Genomic DNA, 26543 nt, shown 5'->3' on the forward strand with positions numbered 1-26543 from the left:
TGCCATGTCTGTGCGTCATGACTTCCACAGGATCCCAACGTACATCTCAGTCATATGTCCAGTCTCTGATGATCCGGAGACCAGTAGATTTGGACCATTAATTTCTTTCCAGCTTAGAAACAACATCAAATTGGTTTCAGATGCAGCTCAAGGGTTCTTTCTTATGATAAAAGCAAAACTGCAGAAATATTGGAACACATTCCAGTCTGAAATAAGGGAATCAGCATAGGTCACAGTGTATAGCTAAAATGAACTGGCTTGATCAGCCAAGTAATTTTTACTAATTCATGGTCCTGATTTCAACAGGGTAAGGGCAGAGAATGGAGTGCGTGAGTCCTGAAGAATGCCTGGATGTAACTGAGAGGTTAAGCCAGGCCCAATTTTAATTGCTGAGCCTCATTCCTGTAACTTTTCTCGGACTTCCGTTCGAACCCTCCCAGTTCCACTACCTGACTGGCAAGGGTAACTGGAATTCGGCAGGAAGAGGTTGCAGCCAGGGGCCTGTGAGAACTATTCCTGGCAGTCAGCGGGAGGTGGAGAAGCACTTGATGTGATCAGTGAGGGAGAAGGGAGAGTGAGGTCAGGGACCCTGCGGCAAAGGAGGCCCAACTCATCCTTGTGAGGCCTGGAGCAAGCTCTCTTGTTCCTCCAGGTCCACAAGGAATCTAAAATAAAATCTAATAACTTACCTTTCTGGGCCTCTTCTGGTTCATGATCCACCTCCTAGTTAGTCAGGCCGTATGGAGAAGCTGTCTGCTCCCCCACTCAGGCCCCCAACTAAAACTGCCTGGGTGTGCCCTGATGATGCCAATCTACAATTTTTAAAGAGGACCCCTCTGCCATCCTGCTTGTGTCCTGCTCTCCTGCTAAAAGAACAGGTTAACATCAGGACACAGTGGTTAGGCAGCGGAATCAGAGGTGATAAGTCCCTGTCCTCGTTTTAACTGCCACTTCTCCCCACCCAGTTTCTGCCGTGCACTGGGCATTAAAATCGTGGCCCATATATTTTTTTGGCTCACCAATGGAATCCTTCACCTTGATAAAAATAATTACAAGTAAACAATATGTCTGATATCTCGATGAATTCAATTGTTAGTACATGGCAACAATTTTCATTTCAGATATTGCTTTGACGAACAAACATAGCAAAACACTTGACTGCCAACCCACACATTAGGGAACATTGAGGGCCATCAGTATTCAATTTAAAACATCCTGGTTTCTTTCAAGCAATATATAACTGTCATCAAACTCCACACAGGGTTAATACGTTGAAACTGGGATTGAAGAAGCCTCTGAAGAGTGGTTTGACTGGGTTATGTTTTCCAGCTGTACTCTGGAAAATCTTACCTAATTGTACTGATGTAATGCCTTCATCATGTTTCACAAATCCTACTTAGCAAATAGTTGGCAAATTTGAATCCATTGATGAGCTATAATAAAGTTACAGATGTCCTTGGAATAGATTGTATAGTTCTGCAAGAAACAGGACAAAATCTAGAGAGAAAATCAGTATTTCCAATTTATCATTTCAGGTTGATCAGCTTTTGAATGTTCAAATGCTGAATCTTGCTTTAAAAAAAAAATCATTGTCATAAAGCAACATTTTGCACAGCAAATACCAAACATTGCCAAAGACAAATATTTCACTTTGAAGATTTTTAGCTAGTGGTTGAGAGATAACACATAGAACATTCCTGTCTCCTAATTAATCTTTAAGATGATTATCCCCTGTAAGCCATCAGCATGAAGTGTGCTTACTACAAGAACTAATTTGACAAATGTTATTTTGTATTGACCAAAGTTTAAGAGCATTTATAGGATTTAAGCATATTTACACTAGCTATGGCCTGAACCACAGAGGAACAGTTAACAGATTAGAATTTGCGATTGCAATATGGAGCAAAGCGTTATCCGAATTAAAGACATTTTCCTTCTTAGTATACCTCAGACAAGATGTTCCCATGAAAGCTAGACAAGGTGATTCTTTAAAAAAAATTACTCTTATCATGAAAACCAGCAGAACTTACACTAAGCTTATGGGAGAAACCAAAGTAATGGGTAATTAATCTTTCCAGGGGAGCACTGACCCAGGTACATCCCTATTTACACCACAGTGACTGAGAATTTCTTTATCTTGGGAAGAATCTTGGAGCTTTAAATTACTAGTAAAAACGGCCAGGTAATTTCAGACAAAACCATTAGTTTTCATTTACCAGCATCCGTGCTGTGATTTCAGGGTTTTGTTTTAAAGTTTTACCTAAGCAGTGGGTCGATTTTCTTCTTCATCTCCTAGCAGTAACCTAGCAGAGTTGATTCTCACCCATCCATTGATTTCATGGAAGAAAAATTGGGCAGGCTCCATATTGGGTGGGCAATTTGCGCTGCACCATTACTGCAGCAAATGACATTTTTCATTTCCCACGCCAGATAACCTTTGACCTCCCAAAGCGAGTGCCAAATTTGTTGTCATTAAGGACAGCTCTGGGGTGTGGAAACACCGCCCATGTCCCTTAGGAACTGCTTGGAGAACAGTCAAATATAAATCATGCGAAATTCTTGCCAACAACAGACAGAGAAGATTTTCATCCTGTTGAGCCATTGGGCATTGAATTTGAATTCAAATGCCAGAGTTAAAACCCCAGTATCTAGTTCACTGCACTTTTCAGGCCCCAAATAGAGGGCTTTGCGTTCTGCCTGACAGATTTTCAGCTGTGGTCAAAATGAGTACAGACTTTAAAAGAATACAAATAAGGAGCATTTTTATTCTTGGGGGAGAATCTGGCAGAATGAATGGGCCTGCATTGCCCTGCATCCTGCCGGCCAGCTGAAACATGTGTCCTGAAGCAGCTTGCTGGATCCACGCTGATGAAGATTGCTTGACAGGTGGGCAGGGGGTTTGGGAGGCTACACTTTGGAAGTGGTATGTTTGTGGCAAGTGGCCCAGTCAGTAGGCAGTTAAAATAACATGGGGGTCCTTTCTAGGTAATATGACCCCCTCATTTGCACCTAAAAGCTTGATCATAAAACAGCAGTGTTAAAATAGCTGAATTGGTGGAAATGAATGGTAAGTGTACCCCTTGTTTGGTCAGAGGGAATTGATATCATGCCATGTCATGTGAAAGTATGACCAGACTAAGGGCGGAACTTTCTGAGCCCGCTGGTGGCGGGAGTGATAGGCGACATGCGCGGAAAGTATGGCGGGACCCACTTCACAATGGCTAGCTCTTGGAACGCCGCCATATCGTCCGTCCACGTCGGTGGGAAAGCATGCCAACGTGTTTCACAACAGCACACAGGTGACATGCACTTGGAGGCCTTCACTTTGGGGGGGAACTGAGATGAAGGAGCAGCAGCGTTCTCCACAGCTTGCCCATTGTTTACAGGCCTCAGGAGCGCCAGGGGGAGTGGGGCAAACTGATGCCTGGCCCCGCAGGCGACTGCTGAGGGGTGAGGGGGTGTCTCGGGACAAGTGCTGGCCAGCTTTGGAGGCGACTTCTGAGGGGGTGGGGGGTGATGTCTGGGGGCAAGTGCTGGACAGCCTCAGAGGTGACTGCTGAGGGGGGGGTGGTGGGAGTGGGTGTCTAGGGGCGGATGTCTGGGGGCAGGTGCTGGCCAACCTCGGAGGCGACTGCTGGGGTTGGGGGTGTCTGGCGACAAATGCTGGCCAGCCTCGGAGGCCACTGCTGAGGGGGGGTGGGGGTCAAGTGCTGCCCTGGTGCTGCATCCTGCACACAGGCAATAAAGGTGGGGGACAGGGTAAGTGAGGGAAATGGCCATGCATTAGGGACACCTGTACAAATTGACCATGCCTCTGCAGTTAAGACAGATCAGGCGCAGCCACGGTGATATGATTGGGGTCGGGCTGGTAGCCTGCCCGCCCATGCAAGCAACGCAAAGGCACCAAAGGGCCACCAAGGGCTTCATATCTGGTTGCGCAAAGGCAGGAGCAGCAACCTCATCAAGAAGGGGCAGCAGGGGCTCCCGTACACGCTGCCCAGGAGTGACAGTGAGCCGTGGCTGGTAGGTGCCTAGCGACACCCAGGGTCTATAGACGCCACCTGCCATTCCTGCTGATGACTGCGAACCAGTGTCGCCCACAGCTGCACATGTCTAGGGACCTGGTGGCTCACAACTGCCACTTACTGCAGGACTTGGCACCAAGGGGACATGGAGGGCAACCACTGCCAGTGGCTGTGAAAGTGGCCGTGATGGTCAATTTCTATGCCAGTCGATCCTTTCAGGGCTCCACAGGTGACCTCTGAGGGATTTCACAATCCGCCACCCACAAATGCATCCATGAGGTCACGGATACCATCTTCTCCATGGCACACAACTTTGTGCATTTCGCCTGGGACCGGGACAGTTAGGATGAAAGGGCCATTGGATTTGCCCTGATCTCGGGATTCCCACAAGTGCAGGGTGCGATTGACTGCACTCATGTTGCGCTCAGGTCTCCATCGCTACACTCTGACTTCATCAACCACAAGGGCTTCCACTCACTGAACTTGCAGCTGTTATGCGACCACCAGAAATGCATCCTGCAGGTATATGCACGGTTTCCAGGGACTGTGCACGTTGCCTACATCCTGAGTTGCTCGCAGACCCCTGCAGTCTTCCAGGGTCCACAGAAGCTGCAGGGTTGGCTCCTTGGTGACAAGGGCTACCTGCAGAGGCCGTGGCTGATGACACCCGTGCGGCGGCCTCAGACTGCAGCAGAGCGACGCTATAATGAGGCTCATGCAGCATCTCGCGACTTGGTGGAGCAGACCATCAGGATGCTGAAGATGCAGTTCCAGTGCCTGGACCAGTCTGGTGGAGCCCTGCAATACAGTCCGCAGAGGGTGTCATGTATCGTCATCATCAGCTGCACCTTTTACAACCTGGCGCTGCAACGTGGAGAGGATCTGGCTGAGGAGGAGATGGAGGAGCTGCACGTCTCCTCTGATGAGGAAGACACCGACAGGGATGAGGGTGAAGGTGCCCTCGGTGGTGACAAAGATGAGGATGAGGCTCTCGCACTGGCTAAATGAGGCAGGCATGCGCAGGAGGCCCTCATAGCTGCCAGATTTGTGGAGGATGATGACGACATGCAGTGAGGTGTCCCCATAGACCCTCACATCACAGTTGTGAACGTTTGACTATGAGAATGTTCCTGTCATGGAGATGCAGGGGAGGCCCTAATAGTCGCTCGATCGCAGGAGGATGATGACAACATGCAGTGAGGACACTCCATAGATTTTCACAGAGCCTCTGAGAATGTCTGACTCCTGTCTGGCTGAGGGCAGCTCGCTTGCACTCTGTGATCAGGGTCATATCAGAGAAGCAGCCATGAAACTTTAGATGCATCTGATGCTGTGTCCACCTTCAGTACCTCAGCCCTTCAGGAGCTGGTGCACAGCATCACTGGTCGCAGATGCTGGTGTGATGGGGGCCAGCCCCACCTTAAAGGTGCTGAGAGCACACAGAGAGAATGGGAGAACTCTGTGGCGCCTTCCCACTACATTCTGGCAGCAACGACCAGCACCGTCGAGGTGCAGACATCAGTAATGTTTCCAGGGAGTGTCAGGCTGGACCATCACTGTGGTCTGAAGGCTGCACAGGGCACAGGGAAGAGGCCCTGGACTGAGACACCTACCTGTGTTCTTGTGCAGAAAGGTTTCACATCTGAGTGACAAGAACACTGCTCATCAGAACAAGGAACCATAGGCAGGGAGACATTCTAAGCAGTTCATTGACAATAGTGAACATTATGTACAAGTGATCAACACCTGTGCCCAGGCTGTGCAATGACTTTTGCCTAACTTTCCTAACTCTGCCGCTATGTCCTGGTGCTCCCCGGACATCCACAGCAGAGGTGGAGGCAGCCTGCTGACTGTGATGCCCTGTCTGTGATGACTTTGGCTGGTGTCCTCTGGAGGGCCGAGACTTGGAGGGCTTTGGTCTGCTTTCGGGGTCCTGCTGTGTGGCAGTGGCAACCTCCTAGGCCTGTGAGGCTGGATCTGCAGAGGTCACAGGAAGATCGGGTTCGGATGGGCTGGTCACTCCCAGAGTCACCTGACTGGATGGCCCCGGAGCGTGCACCTGCTGATCCTCCTCCCTATGGGTGTCTGAGGGCCCCTGGCTGACTCCGTGAGCGGAAGGGGTAGTTGAAGTGAGATCGAGCTGCTCAGCACCCCTCTCGCATACACACAGTTGGAGTCCAAGTGTGGCATCAGTGATGGAGTTAAACCCATGCAGCAGTGCAGGAACAACGTCCTGGACCAAGGTCTCCATGGTGGATGCCATCCTGCCACTGTTGATCTCGGTGCATTGGCATGCTGGCACTACCACCTCAGCCTGGAGGCAGACAGACTCCTCCATCATGCCTGCAATCTGAGGAGTGCAGCGGACATCCCTTCCTGATGTTCCCTAGCTTGCCTTTGCATCTCCAGCAACTGTGACATGACCGAGTTCAGAGGCTCATCATCTGACTCGGACTCAGCAACGTTCTGACCTCCAGCAATCCTCCGAGTGCCGGGAACCTGGGAAGTCCCTGCCGCTGCCTACTGTGGATCAGAAAGTGTGATGTGTTCACCAGATTGTGATCCCAAGGCTATTCTAAAGCTAGATGCCACCGAGGTGTGTGTCTCTGCGCTGGTAGAAGGTGTGGGTGAGCGCTGTGACGGGACTTCAGGGAGGGTGCCTCCAGATTCCTCTTCAGAAGTTTCTTCGGAGCTTGATTGGAGGCCCTGGGTCATGGACTCTATCGGCTGTTTGGCAGGTGTGCCTGCGAAAGCAAGGGGAGTACATGGCAGTGGCCTGTGAAAGAGGACACATCACTCACAGCATGGTTGTCTGATGGATGTTGCACTGCTGGATCCTCACTTGGTAGAGCAGCGCTGGCCTCACCGTCAGCACAGGACTGGTCCAGATCCTCGCTGGCCAGCTGGATGGCCCTGTTTTGATCTCTGGTATTCCTCCACCTGTCTGCGACCTTTCCCTCCTGTTGTGAGCGAGTTTGTCCTGCATGGATAGAGATGGGGAGAGTGTACCAGGACACCTGCCAGGCCAGATGATAAGTATGCCTGGCTTGTGTGCCTGGTCCCATGGATGGGATGAGGACAATGACGGTGTGTGTGAAAGAATGAATGGTGATGTCCCTTGCACTGGCAGTGAGTGAGGGCCCTGTGGATGTGTGATGGGTTTGTGAGTGTGTGAGTTGGGAGTGATGAAAAGAGTGACTTACCCTGGTGGAACGGAGATCATTCATCCTTTTGCGGTACTGGATGGCAGTCCTCCTCTGCAGAGCGTTCGCACTGACCACCACTGCCACTGCCTCTCAAGCCATGTTGGTGACACTGCTGCCCATCCTGTGGCCAGAGCTGACAGCACATCCCGGCGGGCCTCCATGGCATCCAGCTGTCGCTCGAGGGACCCGTCGTTGAAGCAGGGGGGCTGCAGTCTTTTTGCCTTTGCTGGTCATGTCTCCCAGGCAGCTGTGGTGAGCTGGTGGCAATGAGCACTTTGCTGGCAGCTGCCTTTTAAAGATGGCGGCCGGCGTGATGCAACAGCGGGGTGATGATGAGCGGGCGAATGAGAACCCGCCTGCCATGGAAATGGCATGTTTCGCAGGGGTGAATATATAATGAGGCGGACTCAGGAAGATACGGCGTGAAAACCCGCCATTTTTATCGGCGGGTAGGACTCCATTTTACCCGCCCGCTACCTCACTCAGTGCAATTCAGGGGAAATTCCACCCTCAGCCTTTTTAGCAGTTACTGCTCACCACCAGCATGAGCCACTGGGAAATCTGAAGCCAATGAAATGAAATCTGTTGATAATCCAACATAAAATAATATCCAGGTGTCAGTCTTCATTAAATATGATTGAGAAGTTTTAGAAGCAGGCAGTCTGACAGATAAGTCTTGTTTCAAATCATGAAGGATTCTATACCTCTAACATTTCTTTGTAGGATTTCAGCATTACTATTATCCGTCTCTTGTGCCGATACCAAAGCAATGGCAGACTCACCTTTGTCTAAATGAACCGTTTAAGCCGTGTTGAATACAAAGCTTGTCCAGATGTTAAAAAATAGTTAATATTGATCACTTAAATGCACAGCCCTTACAAACACCCTAGCATGGAGTCACTGTCTGTGCCTTTAAAATGTGGTCATGGCCAAGCCAGTCAGCCTACCAAAAGTCAAGATTGAACCCATTTGTTTCCTGTGTACATCTTGAAAATATATAAGATCATTGCCCAATGATTGCTTTGTATGCAACGTTTCAGCTCATAGGAAGCAAGGGCTTGCCTTTGTATGCAATCTTCTGTGTTGCACACGTGAAATAGTATCTGAAGAGTGTCCAAATCATGACAGTGATACGAAGACTTACTACTCAATACACACATGTGAATGCACCTCATTGACACACAGTGGAACCGAACACTGAAAGTTAATTTTCTATTTACCTAAAAGATTTCTGTAGATTTGATCATTACGGGTTTTTTTGCATTGCTAATTGTTTAAATAAGCAATGGCTTTCCCAATGTGTAATGCAAATAGAATCTGAATAAGGATTTTACACTGTGTAGATTATAGGTTAAAATTAACAAAATATTCTGCACAAACTCTATTACAGCAGGCTTGACATTCAGTTTTTCACGAGATAACCTAGATCTTAAGCTCCTTTCAAAGATGATGTTCTTTAATTTCTAATGATCTCTGGTAAATATATATTCAAAACTGTAAAATAATTAGAGTTTTACACAATTCCATCTGAAACTTTTTGAAAAACTAACAGATCTCACAAGGCGTTCCTCATGATTTTTGTTTTTAATAAAAATGAAAAATGGAACTTAGAAATAAATAAATGCATACACACTCACTGCACTTGGATAAATAAATATTTCTTGCATGAACGACACTAACAAAATTCAATGTGTGCCTCTCAGCTGTGGCTGCACCTTGTTATAAAATCATTACAAATGAGTAGCTGACCATCATAAACATAGAGAATATACAATATAGGGAACAATGAATAAATATCAGTGTAAAAGACAAAATTAATCAAATTTTCCAATTCCATATGATAGTAAATAAAAACAAGTATATAATTTGAAATTATTCACATTGTTACATATAAATATATTTGATTATAAGGTAAAATGTCAAATTGTAAATAGATACATTTCATAGAATGGTTACATCACAGCAAGAGGCCATTCTGCCCACTTTGTCCTTGCCAGTTCTCTGCAAGAGTTCACCTAGTCCTACACCCCTGCCCTTTCTCTTTAGCCATGCAAATTGTCTCTCTTCAGGTGTTTATCTACTTCCCTTTTGAAAGCCATGATTGAATCTACCTCCACCATACTGTCAGCCAGTGCAATTCAGATCCTAAAACCACTTGCTGCTTGAAACTGTTTTTTCCCATGTCGCCGTTGGTTCTTTTGCTCACCAGTTTAAATCAATGTTCTGTGAGTTCTCGATATTTCCGCCAATGGTAACAGTTTCTCTCTATCTGCTTTGTCCAGAACCTTCATGATTTTCAACACCTTTATCAAATCTCCTCTCAACCTTCTCTTCTCTAAGGAGAGCAGTCCCAACTTCTCCAATCTATCCATGTAACTGAAGTCCCTCATCTGTGGAACCACTCTCATAAATCTTTTCTGCACCCTTTCTAATGCCATCACATCCTTCCTAAAGTGTGGTGCTCAGGATTGGACACAATATACCGGTTGAGGCTGAATCAGTGTTTTATAAAGGTTCATCATAACCTCCGTGTTTTTGTACTCTATGCCTCTATTTATAAAGCCTAGGATCCAGTATGCCTTTCTAACCACTTCCTTAAAGTGCCCTGCCATCTTCAATGATGTGTTGTTGGGAATAATGGGCCGTAATCTTCGAGCTCCCCAGCGTTGGATTTGGGGTGGCTGATACCGCAAGATGTGCTGGGGAATCCCTCTCGGAAGACCCAGGTAAACGTTTGCATGGCAGTTGCCCAGAAGCGCACACTTCCTCTGGACAACTACCCAGCGCTGGGAACCAACTGAAAATGCGACTTAAATTGCATACTTCGGATGGTTCCGCCAGGGTTACACCAATAGTTACTCAGAGAAAGTTAGAAGAATTAAAACCTCTTCTAAATTCTGGGTAGCTATTGTAAAGATCCAGACTGACCCACGGGATTCCCCCCACACCCCTGGCCCCCTCACGGGACAACCCCCACAATGGAACACCCCACCCCCCCAAACCCTCCAGCACCCCCCACCTCACTGGACCCCCCCCCCCACCACCCCACCTGGACCCCCCCCCCCCCTCCCACCCCCCCACCCCCCAAATCCTATCCACTTACCTTAGACACTTATCTTCTCCCTGGCCTGTCAATTTCCTTGGCCCTTTAAACTTACTTGTTTTACCGCAGTGAGTGCTGTAAAAGGGGGCGTAGCCTCCATGACTCCGCCAGAGCTACACTTCGCTGGGGCCTGCGAGGAGTCTTTCGATGCAGGCCCCAAGCAGCTCTGGTGAATGGAAGGGCCAGCGTCATTTTCAAGACCAGGTAAGTGTGCCTTTATTTCTCCTAATTCCTGTGGGCCAGCACTTCCCAAAGCTAGTTGGAAGTTATGGCCCTATGTATAATTTTTAAGTTGAATATATATATATTTGTGCATTAAGTAAGGTAGAAAGGGTTCCATTTAGGTTGTGTTTGTGAGCCTTAGTGCTGGAAAGTCTGGATGGACTCTTGACTAAAAGGTCAGGCCTTTTGGGTTTGTTTGTGTACATACATTTTTAATGAGGTTTTACAAATCCTGAAGTTAAAAAAAATGGTTTAAAAGGAGTAGGAGTTTAGTGATTTTGGGAAAAGCACAAAGTAGAAAAAACTGTGCTGTTACCTAGCAACAGTGGTCAAGTGACAAAGGGACACGGAGAGGGATCAGTGTCTGTCAGAGAGAGAGAAAAAAGGATTTTAAGCTCTCTGAAAAGTAAAGCCACAAGGCTATCGGGATGGTAGTTAACTGAAACATCAGCCATAGAACTCAATAAAGTGATGAATTTAGCAGAGGTGCTACTGGGAATCTGAGTTTAGGGAACTCATGTCATAGTCATAGAGGTCTACAGCACAGAAAAAGGCCCTTCAGCCCATCAAGTCTGCGCCGGCCAAACAAGTACCTAACTATTCTAATCCCATTTTCCAGCACTAGGCCAATAGCCTTGTATGCCATGGCATCGCAAATGCACATCCAAATGCTTCTTAAATATTATGAGGATTTCTGCCTGTACCACCTTTCAGGCAGTGAGTTCCAGATTCCCACCACCCTCTGGGTGAAAACATTCTTCCTCAAATCCCCTCTAAACCTCCTGCCCCTTACCATAAATCTATGCCCCCTGGTTATTGATCCCTCCACCAAGAGAAAAAGTTCCTTCCTGTCTACCCTATCTATGCCCCTCATAATTTTATACATCTCAATCATGCCCCCCCCTCAACCACTTCTGCTCCAGGGGAAATAACCCCAGTCTATCCAATCTCTCCTCATAACTAAAACTCTCCAACCCAGGCAACATCCTGGTAAATCTGCTCTGCACTCTCTCTAGTGCAATCAGATCCTTCCTATAATGCGGATTCCAGAACTGCACGCAATACTCTAGCTGTGGCCTAACCAGCGTTTTATACAGTTCCAGCATAACCTCCCTGCTTTTATATTCTATGCCTCGGCTAATAAAGGCAAGTATCCCATATGCCTTCTTAACCACCTTATCAACCTGTCCCACTACCTTAAGGGACCAGTGGACATGCACACCAAGGTCCCTCTGAACCTCAGTACTTCCCAGGGTCCTACCATTCATCATGTATTCCCGTGCCTTGTTTGTCCTGCCCAAGTGCATCACCTCACACTTATCCGGATTAAATTCCATTTGCCACTGATCAGCCCATCTGGCCAGCCCATCTATATCCTCCTGTAATCTAAGGCTATCCTCCTCTCTCTTCACCACCCCACCAATTTTCGTGTCATCCGCGAACTTACTGATCAACCCTCATACATTCAAGTCTAAATCATTTATATATACCACAAACAGCAAGGGGTCCAATACCGATCTGTGCGGAACCCCACTGGACACAGGCATCCAGCCACAAAAACACCCCTCAACCATCACCCTCTGCTTCCTGCCACTCAGCCAATTCTGGATCCAATTTGTCAAATTGCCTTGGATCCCATGGGCTCTTACCTTTGTTATCTATCTCCCATGCGGGACCTTATCAAAAGCCTTGCTAAAGTCCAAATAGACTACGTCAAATGCATTGCCCTCATCTACACACCCGGTCACCTCTTCGAAAAATTCAATCAAATTGGTCAGACATGACCTCCCTTTAACAAAACCATGCTGACTGTCCTTGATTAATCTCTGCCTCTCCAAGTGTAGATTAATTCTGCCCCTCAGAATTGCTTCCAATAGCTTCCCCACCACTGAGGTTAAACTGACTGGCCTATAGTTCCCTGGTTTTATCCCTTCCTCCTTTCTTGGATAATGGTACCACATTGGCTGTCCTCCTATCCCCTGGCACCTCTCCTATGGCCAGAAAGGTATTGAAAATTATTGCCAGTGCCCTTGCTATCTCCTCCCTTGCCTCACTCAACAGCCTGGAATACATTCCATCCAGGCCTGGAGACTTAATTACTTTTAAGCCTGCCAGACCACTTAGAACCTCCTCCCTTTCTATGCTAATTTCTTTAATTATATCACAGCCCTTCTGCCTGATTTCCATACCCATGTCGTCCCTTTCACTTGTGAACACCGACACAAAGTATTCATTTCGAACCCTACCTACATCTTCCGGCTCCACACACAAATTACCACTATGATCCTTATTGGGCCCTACTCTTTCCCTAGTTATCATCTTACTCCTAATGTACTTGTAAAATAACTTTGGATGTTCCTTTATTTTACCTGCCAATGTTTTTTTCATGCCCCCTTTCTGCTCTCCAAGTTTCCTTTTTAAGTTCCCCCCTACACATTATATACTCCTCTGGGGCTTCCGCTGTTTTGAGCCCTCAGTATCTGCCATAAGTCTCCCTTTTTCTCTTAATCCAATCCTGTGTATCGCTCGAAATCCAGGGTTCCCTGGATTTGTTGGTCCCACCCTTTACCTTTATTGGAATATGTTGGCCCTGTACTCTCCCTATTTCCTTCTTGAATGAGTCCTACTGCTCTGACGCAGATTTACCTAAAAATAGCTGCTCCCAGTCCACTCTGGCTAAATCATATCTGATCTTATAAAAATCAGCCTTCCCCCAATTTAAAACTCTGATTTCTGGCCCATCCTTGTCCTTTTCCACAACAACCTTGAATCTAATGGAGTTATGATCACTGTCTGCAAAATGCTTCCCCACTGATACCTCTATCACTTGCCTGGCTTCATTTCCTAAAATTAAGTCCAGGACCGCCCCCTCTCTTGTAGGACCTTCTACGTACTGGCTTAAAAAGCTCTCCTGGATGCATTTTAAGAATTCCATTCCCTCTAAACCTATCACACTATGACTAACCCAGTTAATGTTGGGGGAGTTGAAATCCCCCACTATTACTACCCAACTATTTTTACACTTGTGTTTACTCTGCCATTAAAGCAGTGGTAAGGTAAGTTTAGAATGTGATGTTGGGTGTCTCAGGGAGAGATACAAGTTGTGTGAAAAGCCTTAAGCGAATGATCAGGAATTAACATGAATAAAACTGTTGGCAATTGTGCTAGTCCCAAGCAAGAAGCCTTTGTGTCAAGATAGTGGTAACTCTTCACTGGTTTATGCGCCTGTAATCATACTGCTGGGTAATGGAATAGTGCGATTTGAATCATTTTCTTGTGTTTGTATGGAGATCTTTCCAACCTTTTTGTCTGGTTCACTTTTCTTGTTTTAATAAATATTTATTCTTTATATTAAAAGTTCATCAGCAGACTCCTGTGAATTTGTTCAGTAACTTATCTCCATGGTTTCTAAAAAAAATTAGAATCTATCAAGCCAGGTTTCATTCTGAGATCTGACTTGCCCAGTATTTACATCTGCTGGGATTGTAACAGTGTGCACATATACCTCAGGTCTCCCTACTCCTGCACCCCCTTCAGAATTGCATCCTTTATTTTATATTGCCTCTCCTGGTTCTTCCTAACAAATTGTATCATTTCACACTTCTCTGCATTCAATTTCATCTGCCAACTGGCTGTTCATTCTTTGTCCTCCTGAAGTTTATTGCTATCCTCTTCACAGTTCACAATACTTCCCAAGTTTTGTGTCATCTGCAAATTTTGAAAGTGTGCCCTGTAAACCCAAGTCTAGGTCATTAATATATGCCAAGAAAAGCAGCGGACCTAGGACTGACTCCTAGAAAACCCCATCATCTCCTCCAGACTGAAAAACCACTGTTCACCACTTCTGTTTCCTATCACTCAGCCAATTTTGTATTCATGCTGCCACTGACCCTTTCATTCAATGGACCTCAACTTTGTTGACAAGCCCATTATGTGGCACATTATAATACACCTTTTGCAAGTCCATGTAAGCCACATCAACTGCATGACCCTCATCAATCCTCTCTGGTACCTAATCAAAAAACTCAATAAGGTTAGTTAAAATAGATTTTCCTTTAACAAATCCATGCTGGCTTTTCTTAAGTAATTCAAACTTGTTGCAAGAGATTGTTAATTTTGTCCTGGATTATCTTTTCTATCACCAAGGTTAAACTGACTGACCTGTAATTTCTGGGTTTATCCTTACACCCTTTTAGAACAAGGGTGTAACATTCAAATTTCTCCAGTCTTCTGGCGCCACTCCTATATCTAAGGAGGACTGGAAGATTATGGCCAATACTGCCACAATTTCCACGTTTACTTCCCTCAGCATCCTCAGATGCATCCCATCTAACCCTGGTGACTTAGCAATTTTAAGTACAACCAGCCCATCCAATACCTCATCTTTAACAATTTTTCGCTCATCCAGTATCTCAACTATCTCATCTTTCACTATGAAAATGTAAATATACCTATTCAGTGTCCGTAAAAATGGAAGTAAGTGAGGATGCTATTGTTTTGATAAAAGGAGAAGATTTAGATGGAGCTGAATTCAGTCATTGCTTGTCTGATTGGCATGATCCTCAATTTTTATCACTTCACCATCAGTTGCCTCAACCCTAAACTCTGGAATTCCTTCACTAAACTCTCCACCTCTCAACATTATTTACGATACTTCCTAAATTTCATTTTTTGACCAAGGGTTTGATTTATCGCTCGAATATCTCCTTACGTGGCTCGGTGTCAAATTAAAGATGCTATATAAATGCAAATTGTTGTTGTATGTCAATAGATGCAGACCTCACTTATCAAATACAACCTGTTACCAAGCAAATAAGTCTTGCAGATCTTTCAGCCTGTGTATTTGAATGCAATTCAGTTGTTTTCACAAGTTTTTCTGGATTTTGTTTTCCACACAGTGTTTGCTTATCTGTAAGGAATAGCTCTGAGTTGGAGGGTTGAACATGTAAATATGGTTGGTTGCCAGGTTACAGAACACCATGGCTGACAGTGGGCAAAATGGTTAGACCAAGGCAATGGGAGGTTCTGTAAAATTACCTGGGGATTATGAGGCAGTTCAGAGCCGAGGTTGTAGATAGGACCAATGTTCAGGATGAGATTAGGGACTGGATTGAGATATGGAACCATAGATGTGGGGCAGGGAACAGAAAGGCTCCACTGGGAATTAGGCTAATGGGATGGAGCAGGCTAGTTGCAGAGTTGGAAGGAATAGGTATGAGGAGGCTGATTACAGGGCCAGGCTGAGAGTAGGAAAACTGGTGTGGAATCTAACAAGGCCAGTTTGCTTATTATAGCTGTCAGATCAGATTGTTCAATGGTGAACTATGACTGATAATTTTATATGGTTTGAGAGCCAAACTGTGTTATTTTAATAATAGAGGGGCATTGATTAGAAACAAAGCACATTTAAATTCTTGAGATTAAAAGCTTCCTGGTAATATCAGTAAACTGGTTAATTCAAGTTCCACAAGCACTTTCTTATTAAGATACTGGAGATGGAGACCGGATATGGAGCTTTAAACAATGTCCTTTAACCATTGGGCCTTTAGCGATATGATCTAAATATCAAGAATCCAAACAGATTGCGGGAGATATCATTTGTGTTGCATTTGATACTTTCACCTGAAATATGGACTAAATGTTACAGACTCAAAGATCTACCTTGGACATTGTGCTCCTATAAATGACAAGTGTAATTCTTTCTGCACATCGAAATACTGGAGATGCTTTTAAAAGTTATGATGAACGGGTGGCTTATTTCAAACTAACATTTTCATTTGCGTGCACAAGTACGTGAAAGTAATTTGGGATACGTAAACCACGTGTCTTAGAAAATGTTATAAAGCTGGTATATTTATATATTAAATCTGTTTTCTAAATTAAAGATGTTACCAATTATCTAAAAATAAAGACTGCAACTTAGAGGTTTGGGTAATTGTCGCATTATTGTGCAGCAATCCATCTCTCATCTGTGTTTCACATTAGTTTGTTTCACACGAACCTTTTTTGTACATTGCGTCCACAACAGTGACTCCACAGTTAGTAGGATAGCAACTCTAGAAAATACTTGACCACAGCATGAGAGTATGAAATAGCCACCAGCCTTGCATCAAACTGCTACTGCTGACCCTCATGTTATCAGATATTTTTCCTGATCCAAAATACACTGCAATGATTAAATGAGTTTATTAAAAACTCTGGGAATAATCGTCCCAGATTTTCACTAAATGTGCTAACAGGCGGGAAAAAGGACGTTTTACCCGCCCACTGCAATGGCGGATTCTCGCGCCGTATCCTCCCATTCCCACCTCATTAATTATGCATTCCCAGGAAACTTGCCAGGCCGCTGGCGGGGTGGCCTCTGATTCGCATGCTGCTGTCAGTAAACCGGGCGCCATATTTAAAGGCCGCCCCTGCACAGAGCTAGCATTCTTCAAGGGATAGGAAGCTGCTGGGAACTGATGGCTGCCAAAGGGAGGAAACATGCTGCCTCCACATGTAGCGACACCTCCCTCGAGCGCCTACTGGATGCAGCGGAGGCCCACCGCAAAGTCCTCTACCCCCGCTCTGGATGAAGGCCAGCAAGCATGGTCACCAATCCAGCATGGGAGGTGGTCAGTGCCAATGCCATTCAAAAGAAGACAGTCACCCAGTGCAGGAAGAGGATAAATGCTCTCATCTGTTACAGCAGGGTAAGTAACTTTTCTCATCACTCTCAACTCACACACTCACAAATCCATCACACCTCCAAGTAGATGCAGATGTATTAAAATGACATTCCCAACGTGTGGCAGCGGGAAAGGTGGCCCGCCATTGACGGAAGGAGCAGACAATAGCGAACTGGTTTCACAATGTCGTGAAGCCGATTTTTGGCCTTCCTGCCTTATTGTCTGCTCAGGCCTGCCATAACGCCCGACGCCAATGCAGATGGAAAATTCCGCCCTCTGATTCTAGCAGGTAACTTTTTTTCTGAAAAATCTTCACCTTTTAGTTTATGTTTTCACAATTCAAGCCAAAGAGGTAAAATATTATTTAATCACCGTGTTTGAAAACAGTGTTCTTACTGGCTGGACAATGCACGTTCCAACTTGCAGGAGGAAGATAAGGCCACAGAAGATATTTTATTCTGGGATGGGGGGGTTAACGAGGGGGACGATGGGGGCTGGGGAGCCGGGGCAGACAGGCCAGGAGGAGGCGAAAACGAAGGAAGGGTGCCCCTTGTTGGGCCCAGCAGGCCCATTAAGGAGACACCTCCTTACCCTCCAAGTGAAAGCTGCCAGTCTGGATGCTTGACCTAGGCCTCTCCTGCTGCTGGTTAAATCCCAGCAGTGGCAGGAGGAGCGACTCAATTGGCCCATGGGCGGGTGCAGGCCTCCTGACGTCCCTCTCACCATTGGTAAAACAAATGCTGCATGCTGTAAATTGTTGTTAGGGAAAATGTCAAATGTCAAATTTTAACAATTTTACTTTCTGTTTCTTTTTTCTTTCTCAATCTAATCCTCTTTGGCTCTCTTTATTTGTCTTCCATTATCTGTTCTGACTCTAATTCACACTCCTTCTCCTTTGTTCCTCTTTCTAAATCATCACATCTTTTTTGTTGATGATGTATACTTCCAGCAAGTTACGGTGCAACTTTCTTTCGAGCAGAATGGTGCAGAAAAGGTCTAATTAATGGCGTGTGGCGTGAGGTGTCCCATTTCAGCAAGTCCCAGCTCAATATTTTCAAAAGGAAGGATGAATTATGTTGACAATGCAACCTTTGTTTTAACCAGGAAGTATGATAGGTGAGACATTATAGCCTCTATTAGTGCCAAATGCATACATGCGAAGGGACAGAAGCAAGGCTCTCTGCCGGCCTCTTGAAATGCAAAGTTACTCTTAAAAACAAATGGTCTGCATTGTTTGAGTGAAAAAGAAATTGCTTTGATCGTTATTTATAGCAGAGGTGACAGGATGCACTTTAAAATCTGGCTGAACTGTGTTTTTACCATAAATATGTCATCGAACCAATGATTAATAAGACTAAGAAATAATTACAGCAGTTAAATAATGATGTTTATTCAGATGCAGCCTGTGGCTTAACCTTTAAACCCACATAGGATGAGATTGTTCAGGCCATTTAACCATTCTCACAAGGCACCGACACACATGTGGCGTAATTAAAGGAAAATAAGATCAAATTTAAAAACTTAACTCTTTAGACATTTTCTGGCCCTGATCTTCTTCCCCGCAGGGTTGGCTTGGTGGGAAACTCGATCATTGCTGCTGTTTAATCAGGCCATCTAGTGAAAAGAGAATCTGGCCTCAAGTCACCATCGGGACTCAACATGCAAATATTAAAAAGGATGCTACCAGATTTGGACAGGTGTCCTTGCCAACTGCTTAGGAGAATGGGTGAAATTCAGGACCAGGTAGCTCTCAATGGCTTCAGGGCGCTTAAGTACTTTGGGCAATTTTAACTGCCCACCTATCCGGGTACAGCAAGACAGGTAGAGCTAACATCACCCTGAATGGGTCCGCGCTTTTTTCTCTTCTAATTTCTCTCTTTCCCATTAGCACTGTTTCATGGGCACTGATCTATATCTGTTACCTCAACCAAATAGCGATGTTGTTGTTTGTGAGCCTGCCTGGCGAGCGTTGGTCTAATGAGGATCATCATAACTGAGCCCAATCCTGCTCTCACTTGATATCCACCAATGTGCATTTTCAGCAGGACTCACTGCGGTCAAAAGAGGGAACACTGGATGATAATCAAAGCCTCGGCACCCGGAAATACTGAGGTCAATTGGGAGACCACAAATGCTGCTCCAGCTGCGTGCAACTAACTCACAGGGAGCAGAAGTTGTCTGCATGGCCCAATTCCACACGTGAACGTGCTAGCTCAGGCATTGATTAAGCCTGCACAAATTGTGAACCTTTTGTGCTGTTGCATCATGCTCGAGATTGAGAGAGCACAGGCCCATTTCATACAGGTCTTCCTGTATTTATTATTGCGGAAAGAGGAGGCTCTATGAATCTGAGCTGGATTCAAACTCTGCCCCCAGAGAGACAAGTGTTTTAACTCATTGAACCATCTGGTTCCCTCTTTAGCTTAACTGCCTTGTTTGTACATTGCCGCTAAATTCTAAAAATCTCTTCCTAACAGTTATCTGATGTCTCAGAAAATTGTCCCTTTGATGTCAATAATATAAAAAATAAGGGAACTAAAGTGCATGTGTTTTGACAAATACAGGTAGTATTAAAAGTTATAGTTTAAAATAACGAGGTCCAGTGACAAATTTCTCTGCTTCGAAACTATCACATTGGATATTCTGGTGAAGATTACATCTTAAAACAGAACATAGTAATCTCCAAACATTCTGCATTGTCTCACATTTGGACAGAACTCACTGTGTAACCAAATTAACGCTGTATCAAAATACCTGTATGTTTGCAAAATCTGACCTGCTCACAGGATCCCATGTGGGTGAGGACACACACTGACCCAAATATCTAACATTTGTGTTAATTTTCATGTAGAAAATGGGTGTGAAACTTTTAACCTCAAGTCACTGAGGAGACAAGGCTACACTGGGTAAAGGAAACTGCGTTGTCTAAGTTACAGTATTGATCCAGTAAACTTTGGAATGATGTCCTTCCTTTAGCTGCATGAGGAACTGACAGATGGAAAAGCACCAGGCAAGTAATGGAACAAATTTTCACCACTGAAGTTTAGCAGCTGCTACACTGATCACTAGTCCTCAGGCCACCAAGAGCAATTCAAAGTTGCACAATTCCCTAAAGCATCTGTAAGTGGCTTCCAGCAGTCATGAAGGCTTTACTTAATTATGAAATCATAGAATCATACAGCACAGAGGGAGGTAATTCGGCTCATTGGGCTTGCATCGGCTCTTTGAAAGAGCTATCCTATTAGTCTCACTCCCTGTCTTTTTCTGGTAACACTGCAAATGTTTCCTTTTCAAAGTTACTATAGAATCTGATTTCAGATAGTGAACTCCAGATCATAACAAATCACTGCAAAGCATAAATTCCCGTCATCTTCCCCACTGATTCTTTCACCAGTTATCGCAAAGTGTTCTTAACTTTATATTATTTGAATGTACTTTGCTACAAAAGTGAGACTTTTAGGAATTGAATTACTTATTTGGGTTTGAGCCTTCACTGCACAGAGAACATGTACCAGGAACAAAAACAGAAAATGCTGGAAAAACTCAGCAGGCCTAGAAGCATCTGTGGAGAGAGAAATAGAGTTGACATTTCGAGTCCATATGACCCTTCTTCTGAGCTGAAGAGAAGTGGAAATGTGATGAAATTTATACTGTTTGTAGGGGGGGGATGGTGGAGTTGGATAGAAGGCCAGTGATAGGTGGGGACAAAGGAGGGACAGACAAAGATGTCATAAACTGAAGGACAAAGGGAGTGTTGGTGGTAGTGGTTAGTGCTAAAAAAGGTGCTAATTGTGGCATAAAGGTAAGAAAGCAGCATGTGATTACATCAGAACAAGGGTAGCATTGTGTGAAAGAACAAAATGGAACAAGTAACAGATGGCCCTGTGGGGGATGGTGGCGGGGAAAAGAAAGGATAGAAACTGGGACATAAAAGGGAATAAAATCACGGGTAAATGAATAAAAATAAAAATAAGTGGACATAAAATAAAAATGGATGTAGAAAAATGGGGATTAAAAAAGGGGGTGAAGATGAAGGAGAGAGTTCATGGTCTGAAGTTGTTGAACTCAATGTTAAGTCCAGAAGGCTGTAAAGTGCCTAATCGGAAGATGAGGTGCTGTTCCTCCAGTTTGCGTTGGGCTTCACTGGAACGTTGCAGCAGGCCAAGGATGGACATGTGGGCATGGGAGCAGAATGGTTTGTTGAAATGGCAAGCGACAGGGAGGTCTGGGTCATGCTTGCGGACAGACAGAAGGTGTTCTGCAAAGCACTCGCCCAGTCTGTATTTGGTCTCTCCAATGTAGAGGAGACCGCATTGGGAGCAGCGAATGCAGTAGACTAAATTGAAGGAGGTGCAAGTGAAGCGCTGCTTCACCTGAAAGGAGTGTTTGGGTCCTTTGATAGTGAGGAGGGAGGAGGTAAAGGGGCAGGTGTTGCGCCTTCTGTGGTTGCATAGGAGGGTGCCGTGGGAAGGGGGCGAGGTGTTGGGGGTGATGGAGGAGTGAACCAGGATATCCCGGAGGGAATGGTCCCTACGAAATGCTGACAGGAGTGTTGAGGGGAAGTTGTGTTTGGTGGTGGCATCATGCTGGAGTTGGCGGAAATGGCAGAGGAACAGGTGCCAGGAACTTCCTATGAAGGGCCTAGCAACAGCACTACTTGTCGGCAACTAAATCAGCAATTTTATAGATTTAACTTGGGAATTTAAGGGACAGAAAATCACAAATTGCAAGTTGGGAATGGTAAATTACTGAATCACCCTTACTGGTCTGAGGAACTGCTCATAAATGGTATGGGCAACAGCACAACTGATCATAAAGTGTGTGAATGCATTGCTATTATCCTCCTGTGCTTAACATAAATGCACCTTATACCCCATGATGACCCAATCACTGTTAGATCAATGCATTCTCTATGAAGTGAATTTGTGGCAAGAGTGAGAAGCAGTTGCAGGAACGGAGAGTTCTGACTTACACTAACCTTTCACAGGTACATAACTCTTCACTAAAGCCCTTCACACATGGGGCCTAATTTTCGGGTCATTGGGCAGGCGGGCCTGGGAATGGCCGGGAAATGGCCCGCCACCCGCGATCGGCCTCTGACTGCGATTTCACGCTGGCTTGCCCGACGTCATCGCGCGCTACTTTACACCCGATCAGGTCAGGTGCGCACCCACGTAAAATTCTGCCCATGGATCTGGATTATACAATTGGTGATGAATAAGCCTGGCACACTGTGTTGAACTTGGGCATCCAGTACATCACATTGTAAACTGTCTTCTTTAGGTTCTTTCACTACGTTGATGGCAAATGTCTAATGAATGGGTGATAAAAAACTGATGGTGGCTAGTAACTATTGTCATCTTCCTGAATAGACATATATCACACTCCATTTTCTCCATGAGGAAATTCTAGGACTTGGGACAACAGATGCTGGAAGGCATTACCTGAAGGTGGTTATGAGAATATGTAATCTTATATCTGTGGAGCCGGTTAGCTCAGTTGGCTAGATGGCTAGTGTATGGTTCAGGATAATGCCAACAGCATGGGGTTCAATCCCCATTCCAGCTGAGGTAGACGTGGGGCCTGCCACATCTCCCTGCTCTGTGGTAAAACCAATGCTTAAGCCATGGTTTAGCAATTTTCAGGTAATCGAGGATGCTACCCGGAGAAGAAGAATCTTATATCCAGGTACAGTGCCCACAATGATTGGGTTGAGAAGTAGCCAGAGCTCTAAATTTCTAAAGTGATGTTGCTAATTCTGCTCATAAGGAGCTCCTGGTACCTACTGTCTGCCTAGTGAAGGCTCAAACCAGTGCTCATAGTTGGCTAATGGCCAACAAATGATTAACTACCTGATTGAGGTCCCTTTGGGTTTTAGATGGATCCAAGATTACACGCCCATGGATGTTCAGAACCAACTTCTGAACAGATGTTGGAATCTAATACTGGAAGCAGTATTCCAGAACACATCCGATGATTCACCAGCACCAGCCAGCCTGCTCATTTCACTAATGGAATCTGGAAGGTGGGGTGGGGGGTGGGGGGTGGGGGGTGTGGGTGGGGGAGGAGTGTGCAGGCAATCTGTTACTGTACACTGGGATGCTTTGCATTCAGTTCCAAATCTGTACCAAAGTGGGTACAGTAGTGTGGTTCTTGCTGCAGAAATAGCAGAAAGTCTACCCGTGCTTTGTCTGGCATGATGTGCCATTTTAGCTGGTTAAACTAGCTAAGTTAAAGAGAAGTAAAAATGTAATTGAATTTATACTGTTTAAGGGGGGGTGGAGCAGGTGAAGCTGGATAGAAGGCCAGTGATAAGTGGAGGTAAAGGAGAGATTGCCAGAGATGTCATGGACATAAGGACAAAGGGGTGTCAATAATGATGATACTGGCTAAAGGAGGTGCTGATGGTGGAATTAAGGTAAGAAAGAAGAATGTGATAATAGCAGGACAAGGGTAAACTCTCTGGAAAGAACAACATGAACAAATGATAGATGGTCCTTGTGGGGGTGGGGTGGGGGGAGGGGATGGTGGTGGGAAAAAAGATTGAAAATAGGATAAAATGCGGTGATAAAACAATGAATAAAAATGAAAATAAATAAATAAAAGTGGATAAAAAATACAAATTAAACAATGAAAATGAATATTGAAAAAAGGGGATTAAAAAGTGGGTGAGGATGGAGGAGAGAGTTCATGGTCTGAAGTTGTTGAACTCAAAGTTAAGTCCAAAAGGCTGTAAAATGCTTAATCAGAAGATGAGGTGCTGTTCCTCCAGTTTGCGTTGGGCTTCACTGGAACATTGTAGCAGGCCAAGGAAGGACATGTGGGCATGAGAGCAGGATGGGGTGTTGAAATGGCAAGCGACAGGAAGGTCTGGGTCATGCTTGCAGACAGACCGAAGGTGTTCCGCAAAGCAGTCACCCAGTCTGCGTTTAGTCTCTCCAAAGTAGAGGAGGCCGCATTGGGAACAGTGAATGCAGTAGACCAATTGAAGGAGGTGCAAGTGAAGTGCTGCTTCACCTGAAAGGAGTGTTTGGGCCCTTGGACGGTGAGGTGGGAGGAGGTAAAGGGACAGGTGTTGCACCTTCTGCGATTGCACGGGAAGGTGACGTGGGGGTGATTGAGGGTGTCCCAGAGAGAACGTCACCCCGTGTCATTTTACGTGTCGGCATGTCGGGCCTGCCCCCGCACGCCAACAGCAATATTCTGCCCTCTTTTTTTTTCTCTCTCCACAAATGCTTTTAGACCGCTGAGTTTTTCCCGCATTTTCTGTTTTTGCTTAGATTTCCAGCATCCACTATATTTTGCTTTTAAATTAGCTAAGATTTGGCTCCGTCAATCTGAGTTTGAGCTCTCAGTAACTGGAGTGTGAGACTGCAGGGAGAGCTTCTGCACTCCAAATTGGACAAACAGAAACTCTGCTTTGTTTGGATTTCTCAGTTGGTTAGTTTAGAGACCCTTATACTTGATGACGTGCCTAAGTGATTTAAAAAATCAACCAGCTAAGAATCAAGACAATAATAAATGAGAAGTCATAAATGTATCAACGCTCATGGATTATTTTGGCCTACAGGAGTCCAAGTATTAAGTAGAAATCTCCTTACACCCTACTCTTGACCAATTGGAACCTTATCATAAATCCAAGTCTAAAACCCAGCAAAATATGCCGATGTTTGGCTTCTCTTGTCCAGGGTGGAGCTGAGGGAATAACAGGATTTTGCTTAATCTCCATTCAGTTTAAAACAGCACCCTTAATTGCTTGCACATGTGAACTGAAATAATGATTCCACTGACATTTTTCTAAGTATCACACTTTCAATTATTCATTCATTCATTCTTCAGAGTTTTTTACTCTATTTATCTCTACCTACCTTCTCCTAGATCGCAAAGCATTTATTTTTCCATGTATAAATACTTTTTTAAGACATTCACTAGTATCTAAATCGCATGAATTAATTTCCTTGTCTTTTGCACATACTCCTGAACATTATCAAGATAATGCAATCAAGAACATACTTGATTGTAATGATTTAATCTATTATTTCTTTGAAATTAATTTTGTCACTTTGTTGCAGAACTTGCTAGAAATTTATTAAATTTGTAGTAGCCTGCACAATTTTGTTTGCTTGGTATGGTTTTAAAACAATGGAGTATTTGTCAGAACTATGAGAAATATATAAACTTTTCACACAATCTCAAGTAAGCACCTTTTTGAAAATGGTAGAGAATTATAAGATGTGCTTGAATCTTTAAATGAAAAGCGTTACAGCTGTATTAATTAATCATTGATATGTTGGAGTTTTGCTCAGACTAATGTTACCATATATGAGGTGAACAAAAGTCCAAGGTCAGAATTCTTATCAGCAACTCAATGCTATAAGTTTCCTTCTGAAAATTGATAATTTCCATTGCTTTAATTCTCTACATTATTGCATACATTTTAACAAAATTAATAGTATGATACTCAATAGACTTTCTTTTAAGACAACTCTGCATTTGAAAAATCTAGCATTAACCTTGTTCCCTGTTTATGAATAAATACTTATATTTAGGAGAAAGGAAATATTTAACAAATATACTAAAGAAAAATTATATTCCTTGTCATATTTGGAAATTAATATAATATATTTTTCATTTTATCAGAAGCAACTTGCTGGCAATTATTTCCATGCTTTTACTTACCAATCAAACACAATGCACACAGCATTAGGGAGAACTGATGTCCTTTTGAAATGTTCACTAAACTCCACATGATAGACAATGATGTTTAAAAGCTAAATTCGTACTGCAGTTTCTTGTTGGTTACTCTGTAAAGTCAGTGCCCAGCATTACACACAGTGTGCTTTGGAGTGGTCTAGCTGAGACTGGATGTTTTATACTGATAGCCCCCTCCCATTCTCTCCACCTCCTTTAATGACAAATACATTCAGGAACAGGGATATCGAAAAGCAGACCTCCATATCTGGAGCGCCCTAAGTAAGGGGAAATGTTTATAATTGCTAAGTGGATAGCTGCTGCAGCATCAGGAAACAGTAAAAAAAACAAAGAACTGTTAGGTCACAAAAGCTTTCTCTATGTTATACACCCCTTCATGAAACATATTTTCCCCTGGACTCTGTTCTGGTTCATTTCCTTTGGGATTTGACTAGTGGAGCGCGCGTCAATTAAGTGTGTCACTTTTAACCCTATCCTGCTAAGTCAGCCACACCCTTGAACTTTTGGAACAAATGTGAAAAGTGCCTTAATATGTTTGGATTGTAGTTAACAAGTTCAACTTTATGGCATGCACTGTTTTGAATTTCGGAATTTTAAAAAAACCTTA

The 26543-nt window shown here is 44.5% G+C and overlaps 1 protein-coding gene across 1 annotated transcript in view; it reads right to left on the reverse strand.

Moving 5' to 3' along the window:
- Positions 1–26203, reverse strand: part of cd34 (CD34 molecule) — a 65622-nt gene extending 39419 nt beyond the window's left edge. The window contains exon 1 of the mRNA XM_078546584.1: positions 25904–26203. Within this exon, the coding sequence (XP_078402710.1) occupies positions 25904–25973 (70 nt within the window). The 5' untranslated portion in view covers positions 25974–26203. The remainder of the gene's footprint in view (positions 1–25903) is intronic.
- Positions 26204–26543: the final 340 nt, after the last annotated feature.

The sequence above is a fragment of the Cetorhinus maximus genome, chromosome 8, assembly GCF_964194155.1.
Source record: "Cetorhinus maximus chromosome 8, sCetMax3.hap1.1, whole genome shotgun sequence".
Taxonomy (NCBI): Eukaryota; Metazoa; Chordata; class Chondrichthyes; order Lamniformes; family Cetorhinidae; genus Cetorhinus; species Cetorhinus maximus.